General features: G+C 44.2%; 1 protein-coding gene and 2 pseudogenes across 4 annotated transcripts in view; all 3 read left to right on the top strand.

The window, feature by feature from the left end:
• E2f3 (E2F transcription factor 3) overlaps positions 1-7,661 on the top strand; it is an 85,484-nt gene extending 77,823 nt beyond the window's left edge. For all 4 annotated transcript variants that reach the window (XM_052727983.1, XM_052727982.1, XM_052727985.1 and 1 more), the window contains 3 exons: positions 546-660; positions 2,695-2,830; positions 4,093-7,661. In XM_052727983.1, the coding sequence (XP_052583943.1) occupies positions 546-660; positions 2,695-2,830; positions 4,093-4,355 (514 nt within the window). In that variant the 3' untranslated portion in view covers positions 4,356-7,661. The remainder of the gene's footprint in view (positions 1-545; positions 661-2,694; positions 2,831-4,092) is intronic.
• Positions 2,839-4,082, top strand: LOC128103515 (40S ribosomal protein S28-like; annotated as a pseudogene).
• Positions 7,662-14,720: 7,059 nt separating the features above from the next.
• Positions 14,721-15,519, top strand: LOC128104031 (peptidyl-prolyl cis-trans isomerase A-like; annotated as a pseudogene).
• Positions 15,520-15,879: the final 360 nt, after the last annotated feature.

Consider the following 15,879-nt stretch of genomic DNA (forward strand, 5'->3'; position numbering starts at 1 on the left):
GGAGATACTGTAGCTTTGGATCTGCAGGTCTAGCCTCTTCCCATGCTCCAGAAGTTCATAGATGGGGTGGATGTTGAGGTTTCCTACCTCATATTCCTGGTTCTGGGCCTGGGTGGTAGCTGGGTTGGTCAGCCTGCCAGCTTTCCCTCATCATCACCACCCAGGTGAGCTCTCCAGCACTGCCCCGGCTAGCTCGCCCAGTGCAGCCTGCAGCAAGGAGCGGGGCCAGTTCTCCTGCTCTCACGCCCTCGGGTCCAGCTCACCCTCACTCACACCACCAGGACCAGCTCCACGGTTTTGCCCAGGCAAGATGCAGGGCCGGCTCTCCAGGTTGCTTGGTAAGGGGCAAGCCTAGCTCTTCCTCTCATGCCACCAAGGTTGGCTCTCCTGCCTGTTGCAAGTGGCAAGAGGTGGGGGAGAGGGCATATTTACCTTGTCACCCCATGACACACCAGGGATGGGGGTGGAAAGCAGCTCTGTTTTGTCATTTTCATGATGGCTATGTCTTTGGCAAATAGATGGAAGATGTCCTTAACACTTCTTACGTTAGCTTATGTTACATATCAAGATATTCGAAAAATTAGTGGCCTTAAAGACCAAACTGTTATAGTTGTGAAAGCCCCTCCAGAAACAAGACTTGAAGTGCCTGATTCAATAGAGGTAAGGAGACAGCGACGTGGTCCATCTGCAGAAAAACATTCCAGAACACCTGAACCTGAAGAATTGCTGACTCATGGTTAAAGTCTGCCCCCTCCCAAGCACTGGATAATTCATTCCCATTTATTTCGATTAACCCAAAGTTTTAAAAGTTTAGACCGTTCCCTATTTATTCAGTGCTCAAAATGTCTGGTTTCAATTTAGAAGGACATTCTGGCCACAGCCGTCTTTGAGTCTGATGCCCTGCCTCTCTTCAACTTTTCTTTTTTGCAATTTGTTGTCTGGTGGTTCTGATCAAATTGGAACCACTTGAGAAATTTTACGTTGATTACCTTGTGTACAGACAGTCCCCACCGTGAATAGAGCTCCGGGGGTTTTCAAAGTAGCTCCCTGACTTAGCAACATTTTAAGAATTCTTAAAAATCATTTGTAGCATGTTTACTTTGAGAAGATTAAACGGGACCTTGGGGTAATCAATAGACAAGAACAGTGTGAGAAAGTAGGGCAGGCATTTTTGTAATTGCTTTCAGGTGTTCTTCGATAAAATCAGCCTGGGCTGTAATTATAAGATAAAGGAACTATGACAAAAAGAAAACACCTGGAATATTGAAAGATAATACCTAAACTATTAAATTTTACAAGGTAAACTGACCTTAATAAATTATAATGTTGTGACCTAGATGAGGAAGTCCTCTAAATATTAGTGTACAGAGCTGGAGAGATTGTCAGTGGTTACAGCATAGGCCACTCTTCGAGAGGACCCAAGTTTGGTTCCCAGCACCCATGTAGAAGGATCTGTGACTCCAGCTGCAGGGGATGCAATGTCCACTCTTGGCCCCTGGCAGCCAACCACACATAAGAAGCTCTAACACAGACACAAAAACACACCTTTAAATAAGAATAAATATTGGGCTAGAGAGATGGTTCAGTGGTTAAGAACACTTGCGGTTCTGCCAGAGGACCCTGGTTCAATTCCCCACAGCCATGAGCTACAAGCTCACAGCCATCTATAATACTTCGTTAGGTACTAGGCATGCACATGGTGTATAGACATATTTAGGCAAAACACCGAAACACAAAATAAGTAATTTTTTAAAATAAAAATGATAAAATTAAAATTAATCTTGGGCTAAAGAGATGGCTTAGTGGTTAAGGGCACTGGCTGCTCCTCCAGAGTACCTTGGTTTAAGTCCCAGCATCCACATGGCAGCTCGCAACCATCTGTAATTCCATTCCCAGAGGATCTAATGCCCTCTTCTGGCCTCCCAGACCACCAACATGCTGATGCATGGACATACACACAGGCAAAACACTCATACACATAAAAATAAATGAGTAAAATTTTTAAAAATCCTCTTAGACTTTAAAGCCACCAGGTGGTTTACAAGCAGCAGATTATTTTAAAATAAGTAAATAGAAGTATTTAAAAAGTCAATATGCTTTATTCTCTTATTCACTAAAGCTCCTAGCACTTTAGAATGTTGTTTATAAGTTGGTTATTAAAGTTTAACATTAGAAAGTTTTGCCATGAGGGAATAAGTTTAATGGAAATACATTCTTTGAAATGCTTAACAGACCTTTAAATAATTTGCAGGAAAATAATATATCTAAAGAATACCTAGACACCTCCCCTCCCCCCAAAAAAATGATTTCTTTGTGGCAGGAATCAACAAACTTTTTAAAGACCCACATAGGAGTTGCTTTGATTTTGTGAGCAGCATGATTTCTTAGATTATTCAAGTAATACACTGTACTATTATATATTACAAAAACAGCCAGAGGCAATAGACACAGGATGAGGATGGCCAGAAACTCTTTCCCAATAAAACTTTATTTACAAAAGTGGTTGATGGCTTGGATTTGGCCCCCAGGCTGTAATAGTTTGCTGGCCCTTGCTCTAAAGAATGTCCTCTCAGACAAACTAGGAGTGAGGGAGCAAAATGAAAAATGAATATTGCCCTATTTCAGTTGTAGGAGAGAAATGCTTTGCTTTTGTTTCTAAGTGACCTTGAGTTGACCTCTTACTTGTGTTCCTAGAGCCTACAAATACATTTGGCAAGTACCCAAGGGCCCATTGAGGTTTACTTGTGTCCAGAAGAGATAGAAACACACAGAGCCATGAAAACAAACAACCAAGACCACAATGGGAATATCCCTAAGCCCACTTCCAAAGGTAAATATTTCACTGTTGTCTTTGAGAAACTATGTTTAAAGATGAAGGTGTTGAGAAGTATCCTCTTTCAGAACCACACCATTAAGTTATAACAAAATGCTTGGGTCCGCCAGATTGCTGCCATTATGGGGAAGAATTGCATGCCACCCATCAAATTGGCCAGAATATCCAAAGTGTTGGGCAGGACCAGTTGACAGGGCCTGGAATTTATGGACAACACTAGCTGTTCCATCATTCACCATGTTAAAGGCCCCGTGTGAGAAGGTGACATGCTTGCCCTGTTGAAGTCAGAAAGAGAAGCTCTAAGCCCATGCTGAACTTGCTGCTGGGTCCTGAGTAGCCACCAGTTGGCCCATGGGGTGACCTGCAGCTGTTAAAGCCTTTGTGCTGTATGGAGTGTATGGAAGAGAAGCTTCTGTTATGAGAATAGTTTTTAAGGTATTATTTATTACTAGTTTGTAGACTCCAATAATGATCTTAGTCAAAAACGGTCCCTCATCCCTGATGAAAACTCTTCAGACTCTTGTAAGTAGGAAAGTGTTTCCCTGGTGTATTGGACAATGACTAGAGGGAGGAGTGAGGCAGTAGACAGTCTTGGGTTATCAGCCATGCTTGACCTTGACCAGACATCTCAAATGATGCTTCTGAAATCATTAGGGATGGAAATGAAAAGAGGTTTGAAGAGAAAAGCCTTCGTCTGAATCTCGATCTCATCTTCCTCCCCAATGCGATGAGGATATGATTGATCAGCAAACAACAAGAAAGTGGCTCACGGGGCTGGAGAGATGGCTCAGGTGTTAAGAACACTGGCTGCTCTTCCAGAGGTCCTGAGTTCAATTCCCAGCAACCACATGGTGGCTCACAACCATCTGTAATGAGATCTCGTGCCCTTATCTGGCCTGCAGGGGATACATATAGGCAGAACACTGTACACATAATAAATAAATAAATCTTTTTAAAAAAAGAAAGAAAGTAGCTCACTTCTCTCTCTTCCTGCCACCAAAGCAAAGCTCTTGGAAGCTCAGCTCCAATATAAAGATGCATAAAACCTTTCCCCAAGTAAATAAATAAATAAATAAATAAAGATAAATAGAAGAGGACAAAGCAAAGTGATGTGTTCTTTATGCTTGTTAGCCTAATGGTGATCTGTGTCCTCAAGTTGCCCCGTTGAGCTAAGGGGCAGCAACTTACACATTCATCCAGGAAAGGTAGTTTTTTTAAGTTTCTCCTAACTGTGCCTCCCCCTTTTTTTCCTCTTCCAGACTTGGCTTCTAACAACTCAGGACATAGCGACTGCTCCGTTTCCACAGCAAACCTCTCTCCTCTGGCCTCCCCAGCCAACCTTTTACAGCAGACTGAGGACCAAATTCCTTCCAACCTCGAAGGACCCTTTGTGAACTTACTGCCTCCCCTGCTCCAAGAGGACTATCTGCTGAGCCTGGGGGAGGAAGAGGGCATCAGTGATCTCTTTGATGCATATGATTTGGAAAAGCTGCCCCTCGTGGAGGACTTCATGTGTAGTTGATTGGGCTTTGTACAAACTGTCCTTATAAACCAATATTTTTTTATCATGGAATCAGAACGTGTATCACAGTGTTGTCCCTTCCTACCTTCTTCCTCCAAGAGTATCATGAAGTAAACTTCAGAACAAAGCTGACATTTTGATGAATTATTAATTTTTTTTTTTTTTTTTTCCCTAAACGCACAGTTGCAGGCTCCCTTGGGAAAGCCCTGCCTGGTCCCAGGCTCCAAAATCTTCCTGATGAGTCAGCAAGTGAGAAGATGTGCAATCAGGGGTCTCTCGCCTGCCCTTTTCTCCCCTCCTTCCTCTCCTTTCCTTGCGGACTGGCTTGCTGTGCCTAATGGATGGGCTGTTGAACGGGGTCTGGCCACCTGGCCCACTGGAAAACGGCGCTCTCCCTTAACAGCATTTCAAGCCGTGCCTTCTCTGCAGAATGCATGTCTTTGTGAGTCTGCTAACATGGAATGGAATTCTGCCACAAATGCAAGCTTGAAGTCATGCAAAGGAATGACACGGATTTCTTCAGCTCTTAGGAATATTTAAATTACTCATAATTCAGTGTAAGCTATGGGCCGTGTGTCCCACCAGGAGGCTGCAAGAGCCTCCACAGCCTTTTGGATGAAGAACTTGTTTGTGAGTACTCATTGCAGAGACAGAGACTAGGAGAGTTCTGCTGCTCGAAGCTGTTGTGGATTTTCCTGTCTCCATACCCCACCCACTTCCACTTCCCCCATCCTGCGTATTTGTGAGTTTTCCGGTTAATTACTTGCAACTTAGGAGTTCCTTGTGGGTTGTTTTAGAATTTTTATTTTTCTAGCTGCCATTGAAGCATTCCTGTGGCACCCATCAACCATTTCAATTGAATTGTTTACCTTAAAGCGGTTTTTGCAAATTCCTATTCCTTTAGCAGAGGGAGAGACCCTCTACTAATCAAAGCATCTAAACCTGTGTGACCTAAGGTCCACCAGCCTCTGCAAGAAACATCCTCTGTCTTGCTTCCTTTCCCAGGAGGGAAGCTTGGAGCGAGAACAGCTCTGGAGCTCACTGACTCGAGTGGCCCCCAGGGAGGACCTCGGGCCAGATGATACAGCTGTCCCATGGAGCAGCAGGCATGGATCCCTCCATCCTTGGGCTTCCCGGGCCCCTGCGACCGGGGAAAGGGCTCTAATGCCACACTCAGGGAGACCACTTCTCAGGATGGGGTCAGGTGGAGAGGCCCTAGGGAGAATGACATCCCATCGTGTGAGTGGCATTCTATCAGGGACACTTCCTTAAGTTGGAACAAGGAACTCCCACTGTGTCGGGGGGGTAGACAGTTCCAGCCAGAACCCATTCACCCCTCCCATTGTGAGTGGGCAAGTTGGGTTAAGGGAAGGCAGGAGATAGGAAATGCAGTGATAGAATGCCAGGGCAACTCCCTCGTTACTCCTCAGGAATGGTGTCCCAAACTGGAGGCTTTATGTCAGCTACCATCCTTCCAGTTACTTCCAAGAATAGCGTTCCCCCTGGCAGATGGCGATGGCCATCATGTCCTGGTGTTGAATATGGCATAGTACCTCAAATCCATTCCTTGGATGCTAAGGGCTGCGGAAATGAGTTAGTCATGAAAACTAACCTCCAGCTGAATAGTTTGAAATGCTATGTGCCTGGCCCACGGCGGGAGGCTCATAGTAGGCACTCAACTCATACACATTTAATCGAGTTGAAAATATCCCTTGGGAAAACATTTTACTAAACCACAAGAACCCTGGCCAGTTTACTCTAGATAGATTTCCACAATATGCAAAGTGGTGGTGGGGGGTGGAGACAGAAGACACCGGCACTTTAAACTCTGTGTGTGGGTATGCGTGGTGTATGTTTGGGAAGAAAAAAAATCAAAGGTGCAGACTATCTTCCTCTCTCTTCTTCAGCCTCCAGCCCCGGCCTCCTCCCCTCACACACTCTGGACTTGGTACAGAATAATCCGTGTGGTCCGAGCTGAAGCCCTGGGGTGGAGGAGGGAGGGGGAGCTTCGTGTTAAGTGCCTACTGGAAATGCACTGTGGGGTTTTTTCCTGTATGGGGAACCATTTATGCCAAGCTTTCCCCCATGTCCTATATTTATCTCATCTGGTTAGCTGCCTCTGCTTCTGGCTGTGTGTAATTCTCTTGGCCAGCTGCATAGAGCTGGGTTTCTTTCCCCAAAGTCCAATGACTAAACTCACCTGGCTCTAGGTTGTTGTGTGTTTGGTTGACTTTTCTTGTTGAAACTATTCGTATTGTAATACCGTATTTATTGTTTTAAGAAATGAAAGGAATACTAATAAGTCTTCAAGAGTTCTTTCACGCATAATAAGACTTTTCCAGTTAATGGGCTTAACTGGCGTACATAGAGGAGACATCCGTACTGTTTTCTGTTTGCGTTGAGGCATTTTCTTTGCTCATAATATCTGGCACACAAAGTAGGTGAGTACTACAGTATTTTTGTTACTTTAAGTCCTGAGAATGCAGGTTCCCTGGTACCATTAAGTTGCTGCTACTAAAAGCTCACATGTGGAATGGCTGAACATTACAAGTGTGTGAATGGTGACGGCGTGAGCCTCAGAGAATTAAACTGTATAAAGGGCAACACATGAGCTGTCAAACAGTGTTAGGCGTGTGTTTGTGTACATAGCAGTTTTATTTAAGTCGATACAGTCCGCTCACATTGCCATTATTTACCAGTTTTGTACAGAGATAGCAATTCATTTGTAAACACTGCCAGAATATTTTCTAGCTGGTTTGTAATTTTTTAAGACTGTTGCCTTGGTTTTTGTTTTTTGTTTTGTTGTTGTTGTTGTTGCGCCTGTGACTCTTGTTTGCCTTTTTGTCGTACGTGTAGCTCTGTCTGTAAATAGAATCGCAGTATTTAAAGCTTTAGCTTTCAGGAAAAACAAAGTAAGAATCCAAGTGTGTGCATGACAAGTTGTGTGGATGAGAAGGGATCTGAAGGAAGATGCCTTGTGGAAGAAGTTGGGTGGCAGTTGGCAGGGTGTGGGAATGTATTTCCTACGGGGTACATGCTTTTGTAAAAAGGAAGTGTTTCTCCCAACATTGGGAGTACGCAAACTACTAATCAGTTTAGCTTTGTGTTGTATGCTAGTTAAAAAAAAATAAATAATGTAATATAATGTAAAAATAGACAAACAAAAAAAGCTTTTATGATGGATTTTGTAAATAGATTTGTTACAGGGTGACCTGTTCTAGCTGTGATCTTACCACTTCAAATGGATGTAATTTGAATAAATTTTGTATGGTAAAGGGTCAATAAAATGATTTTTTTAAGAGTTCAGACTTGTAGATGGATTTTCTTAGTATTATCTTAACTGTCTCTCTCTGCCTCTTTCTCGCTCTTGTTGCAGGAGGGGGGGGGGGTACGTGTGTAGTTATTTTTTAGGCAGATGTCATGTGCTCTAGGTTGGCCTCAAACTTGCTATGTAGTTGAGCATGGCCTTGAATTCCAGATCCTTCTCCATCTACGTCCTGAGTGCTGATATTTTAGGCCCATGGTGTGCCGCCATGCCTGATTTGTTTTATGTGTTGCTGGGCTTGACCTTGTGCATGCTAGGCAAGCACTCTACCAACTGAGCTACATTCACAGCATGCCCCCTTTTTAAATAGGGTCATACTACATGGCCCAAGTCTAGTCCTTCATTATACACGCCTTAGATATCTTCCTATGTTAGCTCTTACACACCAAATTCATGCCAGTAGGGCCATATACCATTCCAGTGATGATGTTTCATTACCCAGGCAATTTTCTACTTTGAGAAATAGGGGTGTGGGATATACAGTAGCTATCATATGCCAGGAACTATGTTTTAATGTATGAAATATACAACAAAGTTTTTCATTAGTCTCTTGAGTTTGCTGTTCAGTGCACAACCATAGCTAGCTGGTTCTTGAATAGTTAATCACCCCAGAAAAAAACCTGCACTCAGTCACTAAGCAGTCACTTCCTATTTCTCCTACTTAAAGCTGCTGGCAACAGCTAGTCTGTTCTGAGGATTTGCCTTTCTGAATATTTCCTATAATGGAATAAAAAATATGTAGTCTCTTATGTCTGGCTTCTTAGTATAGCTATTCAAGATTTGTTCATTTAGTAGTATGGCCAGTATTTCATTCCTTTTTATGCCTGGGTAATAGTCCATTGTATGGATATACTACAATGTATTTATCCATCAGCTGATGTATCTTTGGGCTGTTTCCAGCTGCAGACTATTAGAATTCTAGGCACTGTCTTTGATGTGCTTTAGTAAGTGTCCTGGGTATTGTGGGAGGAGCTTATACTGTGTCTTCTTCCACTTTAGATCATAGGCTCTATGAATAAAGGTTTTTCCGTCCTGTTCACTGTTGTGACCTCAGTTCCTAGAACAGTGCCTGTGTGTACTAAACCCCTAGTGAGTATCTGAGAGAGAGAGATCTTAAACTGTTTTTTAAAAAACACCCAAGGGCACCATGATCAGTTCTGGGTGTTTTGTTTGGGTCTTTGTTGGTGATGGTGGTGCCTATGCCTTTCTGTGTTTCTCATCCTGGATTTCACTGACATGTCTTCTCATTTGTGGACATTTTTTTACATTTCATCTTTGTTCTGGGTAGAGTCATCTTCAACAGGAGCTTAGGACCTGGCTTTCCTGTCATCTAACATGGCTGATGTCCCTACCCAAGGATCCGTGTATTGGTCAGCAAGTCATCAAGTCCACAGTCAAGCCAGGGACTGAAGCGGAACAAAACAAAGAAGCGTTTTCTTTCAGCGGCCTGCTGATATAAAGCTGGCAGATGAAAGAATTTCTCATCCACAGAAGCAGCCGAGCAGTTTAGACATGAATTTGAGTCCAATCACATAGGGTTGAATTACAAAGAAACACAGATTAAAGACAAGGATCCGTAAATATTTCAGAACCATGCTTGGTTATAATACAGGAATGGTTTCTATGGTGAAGAAAAGCTGGAAATCAGCATTAGTAACATTTAGAATTAGCAAATACGGGCCGTGAAGGCTAAACAGGTAAAGGCATTTACTGCCAAGCCTAATGGCCCGAGTTCTATTCCTGTGGCCCACACAGTGGAAGAAGAAAACTGACCACTGCAAACTGTCTCACCTCCACGCATGCGCACACATCATAAATAAAAAAAAAATAGGAGATAGCAAGTAACATAATTCAGAGGAAAGTATGTATTCACTCATTTCGGTAAGTACTTTGGTTGTTCAGTCATGCTTTGAATGAACAGTGATGGTTTTATGCCAGGTACTGTCCTAGGTGCTAGAGTTGACAGGGTGTTGGGGGGGTGGGGTATGGTTACTTGGCAGAGAACTTTTAGCTAAGAGAAGCAAATGTGGATCTTTTCACACTTTCCTTTCTAAAGCCATTTGTGGAAGACGTGGAAGAACAGATGGATAGAGGCAGAAGCAGAAATGAAGGTTGGATCCAGCCCTGTCACTGGGGAGCTCTACCAAGGGAGGGTGGTTTGGGGCAGTGCCCAGCCTCAGGCCTGTGCGTCTGAATGTGGGAGTGCTTGAAGAAGATTGCCCACATAGGCACAGTTCAAACTACTAAACCAACTGGTCCTTTGTCTGCAAGGTAGGGTAGCCTCAGCCTGACTCTAGACTATAACTTTGATGTGAAGAAAACGACAAGATTTAGTTGTAAGTCAGTGTGGTTTGAGTAGGACATGTCCCCGGCATGTTAATACACTTCAACGCTTGCTCTCTAACTGATGGCACACCACTTGTAGGCTGTGGAACCTTGAAAAGGATCTTTAAAATACGTTTTTATTATTGAATGTGTGTATGGGGAGGGGGATAAGTTCACAGCAGTACAGGTGCCCTTGGATCCCCTGGAGCTGGAATTACAGGCATTTAGTTGTGAGCCACTGACTTGGAGGCTGGGAACTGAATGAACATGGGACCTCTGCGGGAGCAATATGTGCTCCGAACCCACAGAGTCATCACTCCAGCCTGGGTTGTGGAACCTCAAAAGATGGAGTCTCACTGGAGGAAGTGAGTCACTGAGGGTGGACCTAGAGGACAGTGCCACATCCTGTCCACTTCCTGACTGCAAAAGCAGTATGACCAGTGGCTTTGAAGCTCCATTTGTTCCCCACCATGGTAGAACTGTAAACCTTCAATTTGCATTCTCTCCGATATTTGAACACAGCAGTAAGAAATGTAACTGATATGGTTATCCATCAGAGACTTACAAGAATTCCTGTACTGGCTGGTTAGAATTAACCAGCCTGAAGTCAGATCTGAATAAATGTCCACAGATTGAGTCTAGAATCTACTGAAACTGCTTATGGGTGTCATCAGAAATTCTGCAGTTACGTAGCAGTTTCCTGGAAGGTTGGTCTCTGCTACCAGCAAAGAGAAATTGAGCTCTTGGAACCTATAAGAATTCTTGGGCCGGGGCGGTGGTGGCGCACGCCTTTAATCCCAGCACTCGGGAGGCAGAGCCAGGCGGATCTCTGTGAGTTCAAGGCCAGCCTGGGCTACCAAGTGAGTTCCAGGAAAAGGCGCAAAGCTACACAGAGAAACCCTGTCTCGAAAAACCAAAAAAAAAAAAAAAAAAAAAAAATTCTTAGAACCAGAGCAACATTCAGTAAATAAAGCCTCGAGTTCTGGGGTACGATGGTGTTCTTGAACTTTCCCCCATGCAGCTCCATAAGTGAGAAGAATCAGGCTAAGAAAGAGATGGTTATCTAAGAAGAGAAGGAATGAAGAAGCTGGTGACTAGCTAAGCACAGAGAAAGACAGGAAACCATCCATAACTTCAACCCCAGCCAGGAAGACCAATCCATGGCCACAAAAATCATCCTGGAGGGTACAGGCAGCCCTGTGATGTCTAGCTGGAGGTCCTAGACATAGGAAAACATGATGTGCCTGATTTTTCGGTTGCAGAGTAGCATTGGGAAAGATGGCCATCACAATGCCCCCAGATTGTGGAGTATAACAGCAAGGAGCTATCTTCAAAGGACACTAAGACTTGTTTGAACTGAGCTACTTTGAGGACCTAGACATAAGGAACAATCACAAGTCAGGGAAGCTGAGGACACCCTGCAATAAGGTCCAAGTGGTGGCCAGCCAGAGGTCCTTGTAGATGGGAGAATTAGACATAGACAAACCTCGCAGTTAAGACAGCAGGAGGGTCTGGCTATAAATGATGTGATTTGGGGGGGGGGGGGGGGTTGTCCCGCAGACTACTCACTGAGCTCTGAGCCCAGGTCTTCTAGATGTCCAGATTCTCCAGTTTCCCCCATTGGGTGGTTTGTTGCTGGATAGAATCTGAAAACACTAAGCCAGGCAGGCAGAGAATGCCATACCCTCAGGTCTCCCCATCAAGTGCAGAACTGTGTTATGCTTCCCTCTCTGACACTCTGGAAGTATGTTCCTTCACTTGGACACTTGCATCCCACACCAGATGCACACACCTGGAAGAAGGGAAGACTGAAACAAGTGAGAATCTGCCTGGGGGAGTAGTGGCTGCCACTTGACTGTGGGTCTGGACATACAGTGCAGTGATAAAATGTTTGTGTAAGGCCCTTTGGCGCATGCTTGACCAGCCAGATCTCACGTCCACATATACCACCCACCTACACAGGGGGCAGAAGGAAGAACCACAGTAGGTCCCAGCTCCTGCTCCAGACCTCACAGGTTCCAATGTAAGAGGGCCCAGGAGGAAGTTTCATCAATTTCTATTTTCCTTTTAATATTTCTTCTATTTTATTTTTAAATCTTTGCCATTCCTCTTGCATCTGAGTTTGTTTACATATTTCAGTTTGTTATTAGGTATTTTGTAGTGGATTTGTATCTGTGTATGCATACATGGCTGTGAATGCCTGGGGGGGTCAGAAGAGGGGGAGCAGCAATTCCCCTGGAGTGGAGTTACCGGAAGTTGTGAGCCACCCGATAGAGGTGCTGGGAACCAAACTTGGGTCTTCTGTGAAGAGTTCACCGCTGGGCCGTCTCTTCAGCCCCTGTTCCTGGATGCTTTTCTCTCCTGCTTTTCCTTTATTAGTGCTTTCTTTAATCCTGCTCTTCACTACTTCCCCGCTTCTTCCCTTCTCTTTTTTATCTGTACTACTTTTCCTCCTATGAGTTTTTAACTTCATGCTTTTCCTGTTCTATTTTTTCCTCTCTCTTAGTGTGATTATTTGTGGTGTGGGCGGGGGGGGGGGGGGGGGGGGGGGGGGGGGGGGGGGGGGAATTAATTGGTCCTTACTACGTTCCTTACTATCAGCTTTGTTCTGATGTGCTGAACTTGCAGAGGTGTGCTTTCTCTTGAGTGGTGCTGGGAATTGAGCCCTCCAGGAATGACTGCTCATCCAGAATAAAACTAGAAGAGATATCCATCCCTGCGGATGCACAAATCTCATAGAAACCAGCAAACAAAAACAATGAAAAAGCCAGACAAGGGCCCTTCCAAAAGCTGCTCTTGAATCACTGAATCAGGGCAATTGAAATGGTTGAAATGCCAAGTAATTGAAAGATCCCTGTCCTGGTTTGCTTTTTGTTTCTATGATAAAACTGATCAAGACCCACTCTTAGAGGAAGTGGTTTATTTTGGCTTAGGTTTGTGGCAGCCTTGGTTGTTAACCAAATCAACTTTAACAAAAGCCACTGAGCACTCCTGGGAGGGGTTTTCTTGGTCAGATTACCTGAAGCAAGAAGACCCACTCTAATGTAGGTGGCACCTTCTGGTGGCAGCACAGCTAAAAGGAAATGGAAGACGGGAGCTTTTTGCTCCTTGTTTGCCCTCACTATTGATCTAGCCTGTTGCTGAAGCATTCTTTTACTGATGTTATAATCAAGTTCTCCCAGCCTCCAGTGTGGACTGAAGACTAGTAGCTTTCCAAGAATCCTCTAGGCCTTCAGCACCAGATTGGGATTACTGAGACATCCAGCCTCATGGACTGAGCAACTACTGGATTTTCAGTGTGATATAGCCATTGTTGGACAACCCAGACCATATCTTGTAAGCCAATCAGTTCAGTTTTGTTAGCTCTGATCCTTTAGTGAACCCTGACTCATACAAGGTTACAGTTCTGCATCAGGAGAAACCAGGTGTGATGGTCTGAAAGAAAATGGACCCCAAAGGCCCATAGGGAGTGGCACTGTTAGGAGGTGTGGTCTTGTTGGAGTATGTGTAGCCTTGCTGGAGGAAGTGGTCATTAGAGGTAGGCTTTGAGGTCTCAGATGCCCAAGCTACACCCAGTATGGTAATCTTTTCCTGCTGCCTGCAGATCCAGATGTAGAACTCCAAGCTACTTCTCCAGCACCATGCCTGCCTGCATGCAATCATTCTTCCCACCATGATGATATGGACTAAACCTCTGAAATTGTAAGCCAGCCCCAATTAAATACTTTCCTTATAAGAGTTGCAATAATCATGGTGTGTCCTCACTGCAATAGAAACCCTAACTAAGCTGGGGCAGTGGTGGCGAACACCTTTAATCCCAGCACTTTGGAGGCAGAGGCAGGCAGATCTCTATGAGTTCCAGGCCAGCCTGGGCTACAGAGTGAGTTCCAGGAAAGGCTCCAAAGCTACACAGAGAAACCCTGTCTTTAAAAAAGAAAGAAAGAAAGAAAGAAAGAAAGAAAGAAAGAAAGAAAGAAAGAAAGAAAGAAAGAAAGAAAGAAAGAAAAGAAAGAAAGAAAGAAAAGAAAAGAGAGAAAGAAAGAAACCCTGACTAAGAAACCAGGGCATGAATTCAAGGCAGGAACCTGGAGGCAGGAACTGAAGCAAAAAAAACTATGAGGGAACACTGCTTACTAGCTTTCTTCTTCTGGCTTGCTAAGCTACTTTTCTTCTAAGATTGATATTTTTTAAAATGATGTGTATGAGTACTTTACCTACATGCCTATGCCTACAGAGGCCATTGGATCCCCTGGAACTGGAGTTATGAATGATTCTTAGCTACCATGTGAGGGCTGGGTATCAAACCCACATCCTCTGGAAAAGGAGCCACTATTAACCATTAACCACCGAACCATCTCTCCAGCCCCTTAACTACCTTTTTATGCAACCCAGGCCCAACAGCTTAGCAATTAAGAAAATGCCTTGGGGATGGAGAAATGGCTCAGCAGTTAAGAGCACTGGCTTCTCTTTTAGAGGAACTAGGTTCAATTCCCAGCACCCACATGACAGCTCACAACTGTCTGTAACTCCAGTTTCGGAGGATCTGACACCCTCACACAGACATACATTCAGACAAAACACCAATGCACATAAAATAAAAATATACAATAATTTAAAGAAAAGAAAAGAAAATGTCTCACAGACATGCCCTCAGGCCAATCTGATGGCGCCAGTTCTTCCACTGAGGTTGCCTCTTCCCAAGTGTGTCAAGTTAACAATGACAGTGCTGGCTTTTGAAGATGCCGCTGTCCCCTGTCACTGTTGCTGCAGCCATGGTCAACCCCATCATGAGCCCCACAGGGCTGCATCTCCTCTAAGCTGTTTGCAGACAAAGTTCCAAAGACAGCAGAAAACTGTTGTGCTCTGAGCCCTGGAGAGAGAAAATTTGGACATAAAGACTCCTCCTTTCACAGAATTACTCCAGGATTCATGTGCCAGGGTGGTGACGTCACATACCATAATGGCACTGGTGGCAGGTCCACCTACAGGGAGACATTTGGGAGTGAGAACTTTGTCCTGAAGCACACAGGTCCTGGCATCTTGTCCATGGCAAATGCTGGACCAAACACAAATGCTTCCCAGTTTTTATCTGTACTGCCAAGACTGAGTGGCTGGATGGCAAACATGTCATCTTTGGGAAGGTGAAAGAAGGCATGAACATTGTGGAAGCCATGGAGCGTTTTGGTTCCAGGAAAGTCAATACCAGCAAGAAGATCATCATTTCTGACTGTGGACAACTCTAATTCTCTGACTTTGGGGCATCTTACCCACCAGACCATTCCTTCTGTAGCTTAGGAGAGTGCCACCCCACCCCCCATCTGCTCACAGTACCCTGTAATCTCTGCTCTCACTGAAGTTCTTTGGGTTCCGTATTTTCCTCATTCCCCTCCAAGTCTAGCTGGATTGCAGAGTTAAGTTTATGATCATGAATAAAAACTAAATAAGACTGTTTAAAAAAATGGCAGTGCTGTTGTTTTAAGTGACCAGTTACTCTAGGGAGAATTAAACAGAAGAATGAAGTAAACAAGTTAATTCAAAACTTCGATGAGAAATTCAGATGCATGGATGATGAATAGATATCATACTCTGAAGGCTGGGGAAATGGCTTAGCTAAAATGCCTGTTGCAAAAACATAAGTACCGGAGTTCAGATACCCAAAACTCACATTTAAAAATGGAGTGTGGTTGTGGTGGATCTCTGCAACTGGCCATTCTAACCAATCTGTGATCCCTAGAGTCAGCAAAAGACACAGTCTCAAAAAGATTAGATGGAGAGCAATTGAGGAAGACACTGGACAGTGACCTCTAGCCTCCATACACACATGCACACACACAGCCACATACCCACATGCATACACATGTGCATGCACATATA

This window comes from Peromyscus californicus, unplaced genomic scaffold, assembly GCF_007827085.1.
Source record: "Peromyscus californicus insignis strain IS unplaced genomic scaffold, ASM782708v3 Scaffold_8__1_contigs__length_139910024, whole genome shotgun sequence".
NCBI classification, from domain to species: domain Eukaryota; kingdom Metazoa; phylum Chordata; class Mammalia; order Rodentia; family Cricetidae; genus Peromyscus; species Peromyscus californicus.